A 15,799-nucleotide genomic window follows, 5' to 3' on the forward strand; every position below is an offset into this window, starting at 1 on the left:
TGTTGGGGATAGAAGGGGCTGGAAGGGTTAGATCTAGGAGCTCATCAAGCAGAAGCAGGAAGAGGAAACCGAGTGGAAGATGGAAAAAGGGAGAAGGTATTCATTTGGTGGAAGTTGTGGAATGAAGAATCCAAGGACTAGAAGGGGAAAGATTTTTTTGATGCGCATGTACCTATGGAATGATAGGGATCCTGAGGTTTTGGTCAGTTTTGGCCACTGTGAGAGCAGATTAATACAAAAGAGTTTTCCTGTTTATGGACACAATGTTTTTAACTGCAAGGATGTGTGTCTAGCTACTGTGCCAGGTGGTGAGCTCAGATGTACTCATGGAGGTGCAAGAGCTTGGATGTGAATGTATACCTGAAATGTGGTTTTCTGAAAGTTTGATTCAAACCATCAATAGATATGTCAACATTTTCCTGAGGAGATGAACAACAGGTGAGGCTGACCTACCAGTCATATTCAGCATTTTTACACATGTAAGTGCTGCAGCACTGGGCGCTTTGAAAAGAGCCTGGCACTGCATTGCTTGCAGTTGTATAAGTGGCAAAATGCACGTCAGCACTCAGAAAATGGCAGCAGTGTGCTTTTGAACTACAACACTTAGAAGGTGTTTTAGTTCAAAAGCACACCATTGCCATTTTCTGTGTGCTGATGTGCATTTCACTGCTCAAACAACTGCACATGGTGCAGCGCAGTTCGCATCAGCTCGTGGGAGGTGCTCAACCGCAGTAGGATGCTCAACAGCAGTGGGGTGCTGGAGATCCATTGCTTTGGAACGGATTCGATTAATCAAGTCTGCTTCAAAGCAGTGGATCTCCAGTGGATCTCCAGTACCTGCAGAAATTGAGGAGCTGTAATCTCCCAGCCTCTTGCAGAAATTGAGGTGCTGAAGGGAATCCCAGTATGTTTCATGCCACCACTTTTGATATTTCTGTCTTCAGCCTCCCTGAGACTCAGGATATGAGACTTCCTTCCTGCAGTGGCTTTACAACCTCATTTCTGAGTTTGTTCTGTGTAAACAGGAGTGCATGGACAGGACATGCTTGAAAGTTATGATCCCCTTGGAGCACTGGAGATGAGGAATAGATATACCCTTAATCTCACTGGCCAGAACACACTGCTAGCAATATCCATACAACTTAGCGTATGTATAAATGCACATTTTAGTTTCTTTAAAATAGTGGTTGTCTTGGTGATTGCAGAAACCATCTATTCCTCTATGAGCTGTCATCTACTGGAAAACTGGCTTTAATCCTACCCACTTTTTTTCCCTCTTGGGAGAGCCTCTTAATTTTTTTCTCTTAATTATTTCAGAAAACTTTTTTCTGTCCTAAACTGGGGACTCTAAGCTCAGAGGAAATCTATCACCCAACACTGTAATTAAAAATAATAAATAAATGCCTGCTCTCCACTAATCGCTACCATGTAATAAAACTCCCATCCCCCAAGCCACATTTTTCTGCAACAACAAAGCAGTGGGTTGCCTGCCAAGGACATGCCAATGAAGTACAGGGAAAGGGAGAAAAGGAAGCTTGTTTCCTTGGGGTGACACATTCCCTCTGCAGAGTGCCAGCAAAGCTGATGAAGTTCCAGTGCCTGGCATTAGCTCCCCATTACAGCATCATGGTTTTGTTTTGTTTTGTTTTTTTGTTTCCCTTGTTCTTAGCTCTTTTTCTCTGCCCATCTCCCTCTTTTATCCTCCTCTGTCTTCATGTCCTTCCTTTTCCCCTTTTCCCTCTAGAAGTTGCTCTGTTCCTTTTAAGCATCTTCTTGTGTTCACCTTTTTCTTTCTTGCAAGGAAAAAACCCCACTGTAGATACAGGTAGTAGAAATCAGTGCATTAAACTAATGTGCTGAAGCACATGTGTAGATGCTGACTGGGAGCAAATTGTTCCCAGTCAGCCTAGGCAGCAGGGGACCACAGTGGGTAGGGAGAGTTGTCCCAGCTCAGGGGGATGCTGCCTGCCAGCCATGTGGAGATCAGGGCCCATCCGTTTTCCATTCTTGGAGAAGAAAAAGAAGTCTAGGGATATCTTGTCTGGATGGCCAAAGTCAAAACAAGAAATGGGTCAACCAAAATAAGAACATTTAGCTTGGGAAAAGAGGAACAAGCAGCAGCAAATCTGACCCCATCGAAGAACAAAATAAATATTGAAAATTGGGAAATTCTAGGATTAATTGTATATGAGAAGCAGAAATAGGTTTATAAGTATGCATTGTAGGGAATGGCTTAAGCTAATTATATAAGAAATGTGGTATACAAGTTAGAGACAAAGGTTCCTGAAGAGATCCTGACAGTGATCTGAAGAAAATCTGATCTTACACAGAGACCAAACATAGAAGCTGGGAGCCCCCAAATGAGACTTCATGGCCTGGTGTTGTCGAGGTTGTTGCACTTTGGGGTGGTGGACATGTATTGCTTTTAACTAACCATAGCACTAAAAACTGTAACTGCTAGAGCAATGGTCACCAACCAGTGGATCTCAATCCACCGGTAGATCTTGGAGCTTCTTGGAGTTGATCTGAGGCTGGGGTGGAGGGTTGAGTGCCTGCGTGAATGCATGCATGTGACCTAGCCCAGCAGGTCAGTCTGTGGGGGAGGGAAAGGGTGGAGGCTAGATCGAGGCCCCCATGGTGAGGGACAGTGCTGCAGAGGCAGGAGCAGGGCTAAATTGAGTGAGGCCCTGGCCAGGTGGGACTTACCTGCTGGTGAGGTGTGCCCCTAAATAATTTTTTATCCCTCTGCCTTGATCTGCCCTCTCCCCTTCTCTCCCCACAGACTTACCTGGTGGCTGGGGGCAGGGTGGGGGCGGTGGGTAGCAGCGGCGCATGGTAGATCTTGGGTTGCTTTTAAATGCCAAAGGTGATCTCCTACTTAGAAAGGTTGGAGACCAATATGTTAGAGGCTTAATAAATGTGTTATTGGTTAGAGGAACTGTGTTTTAGTTTTGGAATTAATACCTGGTACGAGGCCTGAATTGATGTTACTGGATTTAACAATAGGTACTAGAAAATGGCATATTAGATTAGTCTATTGCACAGGAGGGGCGTGCGAAATGGGCCGTATATGATTTGGATTTGGATTCAACCCAAATCAGGGACAGTGATTCAATTTGTTGATTTAGATCACTGTCCTGATTTGATTCAGCCAAATCTGAATCTGAAGATTTGATGCTGATTCAGAGAATCAGTGATTTGGCCATAGACACAGCTCTAAATACCACAGCTTCTACATACCTTGAGGTACCAGGCGCGGCTCATGAATGCTGCAATGCTGGGGCGGATGGAGCGTCCCACAGGAGCGTGGGGGGCCCTTTCTGGGTCCACTTCCAGTTCCACCACTGAGCATGCTGGGGGCCCCCCCGCACTCTCCTGGCTCAGAGATCAGCCACGGGGGGACCCCAGGTGCCCCCCAAGACCCAGAAGGCACCAGTCGCCAAGCCAGGGAGGCATGGGGGAGCTCCCCATATACTCCCCGGTGGACCTGGAATTGGACCGGAAGTGCTTCTGGTTCTCTTCCAGGTCTGCTGCCGAGCGCACTGGGGACCCCTCCACACTCCTGTGGGATGCTCCATCCACCCCACCATCTCAGCATTCATGAGCTGCCCGCTACCTTGAAGTATGTAGAAAAAACATTTAAAGCTGTATCTATGTCTGAATCATTGAATCTTCCCAAATCTCTCGGAATCGATTCAGAGGGTTCTGATTCAATTTGGAGAGATTAAAGGGTCTCCCGATTTGATTCAGATTGAGAGATTCAGCCACCAAATTGAGCAGAATCTCCACCGAATCGAATCAGCGACCAAAGCTTTGCACAGCCCTACTGCACAGTAATTGCTGCACACATGTAGACAGTGATGCTTGACTGTGCATTAGATGAGTTTAATGCAATATTTCCCAACCTTTTTCATCCCACAGCACACTTACACAGGCTTTTCCATCCCATGGCACACCAGCCAGATGTGGAGTTGGGGGCAATGTGGCATGTGGCCAGATGCAGAGTGGAGGGGGGTGGGTGGTGGCATGGGGCTGGCTGGGGCGCAGTGCCCCCCCACCCCCCACCCCCAAGGCTCTGCGGCACACCTGGTAATGTCTGAAAGCACACCAGTGTGCTGCGGCACACTGGTTGGGAAACACTGGTCTAATGTGCAGTACAGTAAAGCATCTTGTGCAGATGCACCCACGAAGAGGGACAGACAGGAGAGAACTAAGATGACTCCAGTTAGGACACCTCACTGTGTTCTCTTGCCTATCCAGCAGGAGCACAGAACAGTCTTTATGGGCAGGAAATTGCATGATGATTGCTTCCTTTTTGCTTCCATGTTTGGATTCACTTCGCTGAAATTACTCTGAAGTTGGAGGCTGAGATATTCAAGGTAGCCTAAAGAGATTTTGGCACATAAACACCATTCAAAGGCCTCAAAAGCTGGGATCCTAATTCCCTTGGTCTTCCTTTTTCTTTAATTTTACCTGCATGGCCACCTGAAGAACTTCTGACTGGTGGCAAGCACTCTCACAATGACAATACCAGGTGACTGATCTCGGCAACAACAAGAGGCCTTAGGGCATTTGTAGATGATACTTTAAAGTGGGTTTAAAGTGGGTTTAAAGCAGGTTAAATGCTTTTTGTATCGCTTTAATGGCACTGCTGTTTGCACATTTGGTGGCGTATTGCACATTAATTCCAGCCGCTGTAGCACATTCAGCGGCATAATGTGCCTTAAATGACTTTGGGACTCAGCAAATGACTTTGGGGCACTGCAAAGTAAAACACCTCCAGAGAGTTTTAGTTTCCTACCCTACAGCCACAGAGGGAAGCATTGGGTTCCATGCGGCTCAGGGGCTGTGCAGGCAGACCATGCAGGCAGCCTGGCAGCAGGCAGGGAAGGCAGACTCTACAGAAGAGGAAAAAAAAAAGTGGCAAGCCTGATCTCCTCCTCCCAGAGTCTGTCTACCTGCCTGAGCTGTGCAGGGGCCCGATGCTTCCCTCCATGGCTGCGGTGCTCCCTGGGACTGCCCGAGCCTGGTGCCTGCAGACGGGTACCACCTGGTGGGGGGAGATGGGGGAAGTGGCACTGCTGTGGAGGGAAGCACCAGCCCCTCCCCCACAGCTCAGGGACCACTCTGCTTGCCAGCAGCTTGCTCTCCCCTCCCTGCTCCTGGAGAGGCAGGTAAGGATCAGGCTCTGACATGGGTGTACATGACATGGGGGTTTACTTCACCCTAAATTGAAGCAATGTTTTTAAAAAAACACCATTTCAATTTAGAGAGAATTAAACCCCTGTGTTGTATACAAATGACCTAGGATAATAACTTAGGAGAACAATGGCTTGTTTCCCTCCAGATGGGGCTTTTCAGGGTGTGGGAACTGAGCTAAAGAGCAGCAAGTGAAAAGAACATTAAGATTTGCTTAAAGTAATTATGTGAATGAAAAGGGATATGAAGGGGGAGGCTGTGGAAAGGAAGGTTTCATCAGCAGCAGAGGCCTGGTGACGCTGCAGAAATCTTTCAATACACATGAAAATTTCTGAATTTGCCAACTCTTTTCTTTTGAGGTGCACCTTCTCCCAGCATCTATGTCCCATAGATCCCTTTGATGTGCATCTATGTCCTATAGACCATTCACTCCTCCTTTCTGATGGCCCAGTGTGGAATCCCACAACACCACAGCTTCCTCTCTGGTGTCATCTGGTCAAATCTTGCTCTGATAGCTAGTGTCATATCCTTTCAACCCAGTTGTACTCATTATAGCCTACAATAGAGACTGTGGGCAGCTTATGAAAACAGTTTGGGTAGCCCAACTCTAACACAGGTTACATCAGGAAGAAGTGAATACACAGTGGACAGCACTGGGTTTATGGCACAGAGGTTTCATGGAGCATACAGCATCAATCCCAGGAGTATGAATTATCAACCAAGGGAGAAAAATCTATGGTTCAGACCCACTGTTGAAAATATCCTGGTATTTTCCTCAGGGGAGATGAAGCATTGAAGACCTACCTGTACAAGGTGGAAGGTGCTCTCTTCAGTCCTTTGGGTCTGTTTGGTTTAGGTTCCCCAGCCATATTGATATCTAGGATGAATAAATATGCATAAATAAAGTTATTGTATTAAAACATATCACATGCCCACACAGAGCTGTCTTGGAGAGTATCTTGCCACACTCATTCAAACAGCAGTCCCACACAGCATATGGCTCAGCTACCTACACATAAGAACTCCCTGGCTGGCCTAGCAGGGAGTTGCATATTGTACTAATCAAACAGCTTTGCTGAACTTCCTTGTCTGTTAGCACCTTAGGAGTCCAGCTGGGACTCAGATGCATGTGGAATACAATCATGATCCCTGCAAGCCTCTGCTTCGTTATGTAGGCCAGTCAGCAAACCACTAGCTTCAAAGTTGAAAACCCACTGCACACACATTAACCTAGAGTCCTAAAAACAGCCCAACTCATCTCTTTCTAGGACTGGTTTCCAAAGAAAATTCAATGCTTTCATTATGAAGTCTGGATAATACATAACCTTCTGGATGTTGCTTCCTGGTAGTTAAAAATCTTTCTCTCTTCTTTCTAGTATAATATTAATTGAAAACATAGGAAACATCTGAAGTCTCCTTTGTAGTCTTCTCTGATTAGTCCACTGTATAAGCTGCATGGGGTGCAGAAGCATGCTTGCAGTCACCCCAATTAATCTTAGAGGCAGATTTCATTCCAGGGAGGGTAAGAATGAGAGTTTTTGATCTGCCAAGGAAATTTCTGTTCTGAACCACTGTGCTGAATGTATGCAGTCAATGTGACAAGTCCACACTATAGTAGATTTTATGATATCTCCACCGAACTCAGGCAATTGAAAGCTGGGCATAGACACACAACTGCAGAGAGGTGACATAAGAGAGGTGACATATTGTATGTATATTACTCATCGTCCCAATGTCTCTGCCTGGGAGTGAACAATTCTGTTCATTAGAACCTCTAAGAATCAGATGTCACAGTGACAGTCACTATATTAAAACCTATTTTACCCCAAGGTCAGTTTGGTATGGTCTGTGGGGCATTTTGTGTTACTCTGGAGCAGGGGGCATGGCCCTCTTCCTAGGATCTCTTAAGTATTTTAATAATACTTGCAGGGACAGGACAGGTCTGGTCCTCCTCCTTTTCCTGTAGCAGGATTGAGTGCTTTCAGTGTTTCTAACAGGGCTGATTGTATGATTTTAGGAATAGGTTACAGAAGTACTCGCATAGGATGACTTGGATATGGATGATCCTACATTAGACAGGGGCTCAGACTAGATGACCTCCCAAGGTCCCTTCTAGACCTACTTTTTATAGTGCCTCAGTTGCATTCTCAGGAGGGCTCTCTTTAGCCTGCTGGGCATGGTTCACATTGGATTTATATTAAAGACAGTTTGGGGGCACAAAGGAAAGTGTGGATCTGAACTTCCTATATGTTTGGGGTGGCAGCTAGCCCTGCTGTGTTGGTCTGTATGGATTTTACCACTGGTTTGGGTTTCTGTGCTTTCACCCTCCCCTCAAGTTTCATTTTCAGTTTCTGGTTCCTAAGAACTCAGCATGGTAGCAGTGAAGTTGGCAGGGTTACCAGTTCAGCTAAACCCCTTGGACTACCTTGAACACTGCCCCCTTTATCTCCTGGCTCTTTACACATTCTGTTATAATGCACATTTTTCATGTCACCTCTATGCCACATTTTTCTATACTGCCAGTGAAATTGCCATGTTTTGTTTTGCCCTCTGTGTTGCATATGGAAGTTGCTAGCATACTTAAAAGGCAACTATTGGCTTCTTGAAACTTCCTGTGAGTGGTTGTTGAGATTCATGGGCTACATGGGTTGGCGATTTGTGATGAGGAGGGCTGACACAGCTTCATTGTGCTGCTGTCTCCTCCTACCCACTCTTTCCTGCAGTCATTCAGCAGACGGAATAAGAGAGAAGAGTTGAGGAGCACATTTTCTGTTCAAGTGCTTTTCATGTGTATTGTCGTTTCATCAGATGGTGGGTGCTTTTTAAAGTTGCCAAGTGGCAATCTAATGACAGTGGCACACCTAACAGAGGTTCACTAAAAGTTCAGAGCTGGATAATTACAACAATTAACTCCAGTGCTGGTGGATACAAAGTCTTCATCATCATTCAATCCACATGGTCAAAGTACAGTTAGATCCCCTAGCACTGATCTACTACCATTAGGAGAAACTGGAGGCTCAGCAGGGAGGTAAAATTAACTTTATTGCCTCCCTACCCTGCTGCTGTGGAGATGCAGAGTATCTAAAGTAGAACTCTAGATGCAGGATTTCAAGACTTGCTGTAGATCTGTCTCCAAAACCTACTTTTCCCCTTGACCCACCTACAAAGGGCACTCTGAGAAGGCACCAGGTGCTAAAAGGACCATGGCAGTTGGCAAAAAGCACTAGAGGCAGCAGGAGCCTTATTCCATTGTAGTAATTTGCTGGCAGTGTGAAGGGTCCTGCCCCATCCTAACAAAAAGGTATAGATTAGGTCTCACTTTTTAGCAAAAACACTTCTCATCTTCTTTTTGTTACCTGGATTTTTGTTCACAAGTGGTCAGGACCTCTGTTTCACAGTTAATCCATGAGATGGCAGTTCCAAGTCATTGATTTGGTACTGAATGTGTTGACCAGTATGTATGCAGTCAGTCTTAATGATTCTTGCTAAATCAAGATTTTAGGAGAGTGGAAGCCAAGGTCAAAGCCAGGTATCTGTCCAAGCCAAGGGTCAAGACAGGGTCAAAGCAAGCAGTCAATCTAGGCCAGAAGATCCAAGGCAGATTTAACTGGAGTCAGGACAGGCAAGGTCGGAAGGCCTTGTTCCACATTAATTTTAGGTGGCTCCTGGAGCTCTTAACCCCTGGATTGTTCATACATTAACACCTGAAACTAGTTTTAAGCATACTTTAGGTAGCTTAAAGTTACACCACTCCAGGGCAGGATCCTCTCCCTCACCCTTCTGTTCTTTGTGGATTAACTTTCCACTCTGTGGGGGCAGGAGGGGAGGTTCTGGCACCAAGCTAATTCCCTTTTCCAGCCCTGGGGGTGTGACCTTCCTACCCCCAGGGGTGTAACCCATGCAAACAGCCTGCAGCCCTCATGCCAGATAGCCAGGTTTTAAGTCACAGATGAGTCTGGGAGTGGGGTCTAGAGGGGTTGGGTGGGGGGGGAACGACGAGGTAGGGGGCCAAATTGGCTCCCCATGAACTAGGGCTTCCTTTCCAGGGCAGGGGCAGTAGCTCCCTCAAAAGTGCCTTTCCTCACTGTTCCCAGCCACCCCAGGAAGCAGGACCAGCATTTCCCACACCCCAATCCCAATCCCAATGTATTAAAACATGAGACCTTTTTTAATTTACTTCCTCTTTATTTCTTTTTAAATGCCTTCCCCCCTCCCCTCCCCACTTTTTTTAAACTTCTTTTTATTTTATCCTTCAGTGGCTGACTTCCTTCATTTCACCAACCTTTCCCCATCCCCATTTGCCTTCTTCCTCCCGTTTCATTATCCACCCCATCCCATTAACTCTCTGCCTCCCAGCTTCATGTTCCTGCCCCCCACCCATCTTGCATACACCCCACCTACAGCAGAGATAGAAGTGTGTCCTGCATCAGCAGCTCTCAAATGGCAACTCATAGCCCTAGCTCCTAGTTCTGCCTCTGCTTGCCAGCCCTCTAATGATAAATCACAGCTGTGCAGGTCAGGGACAGTCAGAAAATGTTTTAGCCTTGAGGTGTGACTGCTCTAAATTCAAGCTGGCACTAAGTGTCTTGTTACATGGTAATTTTGGGCGGCTCCTGGGTCTTAACCCCTGGACTGTCTGCACATTAACACCTTAAGGTTGTTTAATCACTTGTTATGTGGTTTAAAGTTATGCCATTCCAGGGAAGGATTATCTCTGATCTGTACTACCCAGCTCCTGTTCCATTAAAGTGTGGCCACGCCCCACAGATGTGCCACCCAAGTTGAAATCCTCCTGTATCCCAGGATCTCTCACACCCCTGCTCATAGAGCAGGGAGAGAAGCCTGTCCTGGCTCACCAGCTCTCTAGTAGCAATTCACACAGCTACAGCTCGTAGTTCTGCCCCTGCTCACCAGGCCTCTAGTGGCATGTAATCACCGTGCAGGTGTGGGACAGTCAGAGAAGGTTTCTAGCCTAAGGGTGTGACTGCTCCAAACTAGCATTAACGTTGATCAACATTTGTGCAGCTCACAGCATAAAATGTAACAAGGTCCTAATGCTGAACAATGTTTGAGCAGTTCAAAGTGCATTGTATAAGAATGCCTGAAGCAGCTACAGTAGTGCTGCTGCTGGAACAAGGCCAGGCACTTGTGGTTCTCACTGGTCCTCCCACACTACCTGTTCCATCATAAGGGAACTTATGGGAGAGGCCAGGCTGAGCTGGGGCTGACATCTGGTGATGCTGCAGCCTGAGCTTCTACTTCCGAGTTAGAAAGTTACAGGTTCAAACCCCAGGAGTCCTACCTTCGAAAGTACACTACTGCCTATTGAATTACTAACACTACTTCGTGAAAACCTACCTAGTGTCCTGGAGGTCTTCAACCTAAACTGGGGGCATACAGAGCGTCACTGTGCTAGATGGTTTGACTATGGCTTATGGTGCCTCTTCTCCCTACACATTCTGAGCCTTACTAAACAGTTAAAATCAAGTTGAGTGCTTGCCCATTTGATAAAAAAGGAGCACCTAACTTAAGAGCTGATCTTGGTTGAAGATACTGTCTAGATATATGAGTCACTGCTTTGCTTATTTGTTCATATATGTATTACAAAATGCCTCCTGCAAATCGTCGTTTACTCTCAGAGACCAACAGAAGGCCAAATTATTTTGTCACAGTGATGTTGGCATAACCCTCTATCACTACAGCACAGCCAGTTGTATTGTGGTAGTGATCAAGTACCACTGAGATCTGGAATTATTTAGATAAGGGTTTCAAAAAGGCGTGGCTTCTCTGAAATATGCAAGGGGCTTGTGAGGGCCTTGAAGGATGCTGTGGGAGATAAGCACTTCTCAAATTATAGTAGAAGCTCACAAAAGAGTGGCAGACCCCAAACTACTGACATTCCACGTAGAACTTTGTGGCTTTTCAACAGCTTTTAATAAATACTTTGGAGTTCATTCCCATTCTTGTATGAACAATTGCAGCGCCAAAGAACCTGCTGCCCAGAGAGGGCATTTCATTCACAGAGGGCTTTTAGTGTCTGCTACAAAGCTACTATGGTTGGAACTGGAAACGGAGTAGACAGTTCAGAATCTGGTACATGGAGGAGCTACATCTGATCTAATGCAAGAACAGCTCTGAATCTTCACATTGGACATAAACCCCAACCTTGCAAATGTTTGTTCTAATGAAAGATTCCTGGTATCAGACCCTCAGCTGAAGCAATTGATATAGCTGGTGTAACTGGAGCTGGCTCAATGAAAACTGCTATTATTCCTGGACATTTTAGAGCAGGGAATATGAAAAACACAATTTTGCCAACTCCCATGAGTTGTAAATTTTGCAACACATACTGTTTTTCATAAAGTCCCAGAATTGAAATCATGTGATGAGATGAAATCTCAGATTTCACTGGGAAAAGAGGAAGTTTTTAGCACTCTTACTTGAAGAAAAGAGCTTAAAAACATGACCAACGCATTCTCTAAACACTCCAGCATGTGAAGGCTGATGAAAAGGATCTCAGAATTATTACTTCCTTTATAGTCTCTTGTTTTCTGAGCAAGTCTCATTATTCTGGAGGCTTTTCCAGATTTCTGAATGCCTGAGATTGGTTATAATAGAAAACACCTAAAAATGATGACTCTCACCTTGACCTCTGGACTTATTTCTGAATCACATAGGTTGGATGATGAAATCAGAGATCCTAATCTCTCATTTCTTTGAGATTCACTTTCACAGATGGTTCAGACAATTCCCTGTCACTGCTCAACATTCTACCCAGGGGTGACAGTGTCATGTGATACATGGAGGTGCATCTTCCTCTTCAAGGGGTCCTGTGCTGTGACAGGTGATTGGTGGATGGCAATCATCTTCCCATGGAACCATCTCCTGTACCTTGGTTGGATTTCCACTGCATCAAGCCTCCCTCTGCTCACAGGTCTGAGCTACAAATATCGAAGGACCTTATTTCAACTTTCTTTTGATCATTATTAATACCTTGTGCCCTCTGCCCCTTGCTGTCCACGTGGAAGTCCATATTGGAGAGAGAAAGGGTCTATTTATCTGAAAACAGACAGGAGGAATGAAGGGGCAATCCTTCAACATAGGAACCAAGGCATGCTAAGTTTGCTTGTGGTGTGCCCATCACAACTCTTCTTTATTTTGCCATATCTCTTTAGTTAGTTTCTTTCTGTGGTCATTTCGATAATAGAAGTGGGCACAGACACACAGGTAAGGGGCTGGATTTCACCAGCAAGTAGCCTGATGGCTGTACACAGTTAGGTCAAGGCAACCACTCACATCTGGGGTTAAGGCAGGTGGTGTTATCACTGTGGTGTCTGCTTAGGGAGATAAGTTTTACCCGCTAGCTGGTGCTCCAGGTGGAAAGACAGGCTCACGTGTAACACATCTACTACATGCCCTTGCCATCTGGGTCAGATCACTTTATGTAATGGCCAGGTGCGGGCCCTCTGTTATGCTTGGATATTGGGCCAGCTTGAGCAGCTGTAACTTTCCCTTTTAGGATTTTCTACCCCCATCTCCCTAACAGGATCTAGGGCCTCTTAAGGGCGAGTATATTTCCTGTGCATACTGAATAGCATTTTCATTTCTTCCTCTCTGCTGGATTCCCATACTTCACCTACAAGGAGAGTGAACTGGAGTCCTGCAGCAGTATCTGAGCTCTGCTTGCCAGTGGTGGGGAGGAAAGAGGAAGTCAGAGCTGAGCTGAATTCATGATCCTTAGATGGAGTCTGCAGTTCTGGCAGTTACAAAAATACTCCCTTGGTTTGTAGGCTAAATCTGGGGGAACTCACTGTCCAAGAAGGGTGGCTAGAGAACCCCAGAATGCCACACTCTGGGAGTTGCTTCTCTGCTCTAACCTCTCTGCAGTAAGCAGGGCTAGGCATGTTTTGCCTATTTTCAGTACATGTGATGGAACATTTTCTTCCATTGGCTTCATGACCTCTCTTCCTCAAAAAGGTCCTGTCCATTGTAACTTGGAGCTCCACTGAACACATAGGCAACATTAAATGACCCTACAAATTACATTTAACCTCTAGCTTTCAACTCTGCTTTTAGTTTGAAGGGGAGAGAAAGTAGAAGCAGTTTCTTTTAACTGGCCAAGGCTGCCAGTTTGAGTCAAGCAGGGATGAACTTTGACTGGGTAAATAACACAATTTCTTTAAAATATATCCAGCATTCACATTCTTAATGCAGACTGTTGCACCAGAATCAGGGTGCAAATGGGTTTTAGATCCCTTGAACTGGATGTCTAGCAACTACTGCTTACTGGGGGTCTCAAAATGCCAATTATTTTATTTAAAAAAACTGTCTCCAACTCCAATTCTCAGTTTATAGCTGGTGACAAGAGCTTCTCAGCATGTGATATTTCAGAGCAATCTGCAAAATAAGATTGCAGCTGGGAACTGTTTGTTTCAACAGGCAATTGGTAATGGGTTGGAGACTCACATTTTTCTGTTGCTAGTGGGAGTGCAGATGACTGGCTGCTAGTGATCAGAACAGGTTAGCATGATAGGGTGGTTAAAGCACCAATGGCTACCAGTATGCATAATATTTTAGAGCAGGGGTGGGCAAACTACAGCTTGCAGGCCATACCTGGCCCACCATGCACTTTCATCTGGCCAACAGCACCCTCCAACAAATTGTGCCCCGCCCAGCCTTTCTGTCCATGAGGGTGGGAGCAAGGCACCTACACCAGGCCCCAACATATCCTATTATGGTCACTGCCTGGCGCTGGTACTTGGCTCCTGGCTCTGAACAGCGCTGTGAAGAGCACAGCCCCCTGCAGGCCGTTTGTTTCCCCGGCCATCCCCACACTCGAGGGGCACAAGAGGGAAGCCCCAGGCACTGGAGCAGGTTGGGGTGTGGAAAGCAGCCGGCTCTAGTGCCTGGGGCTGCCTTCTTGTGCCCTGTGAGCGTGAGGAGCACCGGGGAGACAAACAGCTCAGCAGGGCTCCTTGCTGTGCCATGGAGCACTGGCCAGAGCCAGGAACCAGCACCCCTGCCTGCTGCTGTGCCATGGGGGGAGTGTGTGTGGGGGGTCCCCACACCTCTCCCACCCTCCCTAACACCCACAAACCACACACATGGACACACACACATAGACATAAACAGATACACCCTCCCTCCTCCCCAGAGTTGACTGCAAGAGAGGGCAGTGTGTTCCAGAAACCAATGTGCTCCAGAACCACACCCCCACACCCCACAAATGCCATACAACCCCCCAGCATCCCTATGTCCCCCCACACAGCCACACCCTCTCAGAAACTCCCTCCCACCCCCCACCCCCCCACCATACACTCCCCCGTACCACATACACACACAACCACACCCCCTCACACAATATAAAAGACTAAGAATTTATTTTTGAATTATGCAATCACCTGTATATACACTACACAAACACAGATAATGACAAAAATAGTTTTTGTAGTAAAATTAAAATATGTTATAGTAGGTGTTTGACTTTTAGGGTATGGGGTGTTTTTTTCTGGTTCTAAGGTGGCAATCCCCACTCCCAAAAGGAGTCTTTTTGGGGGGCAAGAGAAAGGACTTCTGGTGGCAAAGGCTAGGGGTTAGGGGTGGGACTTCTGGTCCCAAGCTGGTGACCAGGGAGTGGGGCACCTGTCAAGGGGTGGGGCTACCCATGCGGCCCTCAAAAGCTTACCAAACCTCATTAAATGGCCCTCTGCTTGAAATAATTGCCTACTCCTGTGCTAGAGCACACCTTGCTGCCACTGGAGCTCAACAGCAGGTAAGGCTCCAGGGAAAAAAATTAAGAAAATAACATCTCATCTCTACAAGAGGCAGCTCAGTCCAGCATTGGCCTGGCTCCATCAGTGATTTGCTGCAAGACCTTGGACAAGTCACTTTACCAACCTGTGCCTCTGTTTAGAGTCTTTGGGTGAATCTACATCTGAATTTGCCCTGTGGCTCCTCTCTGTGCACACTGCCACCAATATTGCCTCTGGGCCACCTGGTGGGGCGACAGCAGCAGCAGAGAGGATTTGCAGGGCAGTCGCAGCACGTGCTCTGGGCAGCTGCAGAAAGAAGGTCCTCACAGCAGCGAGGAGGAGGCAGCCTCTTTTCCCCCACACCTACAGAAGGTTCTCCCTGGCTGTTGCTGTCACTGCCACTCATCGTGGGCAGGTGGGTCCAGAGCAGGTCCTGCAGGGCCCCCGAGCCCTCATGCAGGGTGGGCTGGGGGCTGGAGTAGGAGCCAGGCAGAACCTGCTGCTGGGTGCTGGTGGCAGCAGCAGTGGTGGGGAGAACCCATAGGGCAGCCTCCACGTGGGCTCCAGGTTTGGTGAGCTGTTGCATGGGGCGAGGAAAAGAGGGGAGTGCTGACCGGCCTGTAACAGCTCCCCAAAACTGTTTTATGTGGCCTGTGGGCCCAAATAATTGCCCACCCCTGTCTTAGATCATGCTTAAAACATGAGCATCTGCATGTTAAAGCTCATTAACTAATACTAAGTGCCCTCTGAGTGTCTCAAAGTTATGCCACTTCAGCCAAGGTTTAGCTCTGGGTTGTGCTACCTAGCTTATGTTAAGATAGCTTAAGTCTGCTCCATGGAGATAAAAC

General features: G+C 46.7%; 1 protein-coding gene across 2 annotated transcripts in view; it reads right to left on the minus strand.

Moving 5' to 3' along the window:
* The window catches only part of RALY (RALY heterogeneous nuclear ribonucleoprotein), a 423,518-nt gene that overhangs the window by 38,825 nt on the left and 368,894 nt on the right, over positions 1-15,799 (minus strand). For both annotated transcript variants that reach the window (XM_059733246.1, XM_014609492.3), the window contains exon 4: positions 6,004-6,076. In XM_059733246.1, coding sequence (XP_059589229.1) covers positions 6,004-6,076 — 73 coding nt within the window. The remainder of the gene's footprint in view (positions 1-6,003; positions 6,077-15,799) is intronic.

Source organism: Alligator mississippiensis, chromosome 9 (genome assembly GCF_030867095.1).
Source record: "Alligator mississippiensis isolate rAllMis1 chromosome 9, rAllMis1, whole genome shotgun sequence".
Taxonomy (NCBI): domain Eukaryota; kingdom Metazoa; phylum Chordata; order Crocodylia; family Alligatoridae; genus Alligator; species Alligator mississippiensis.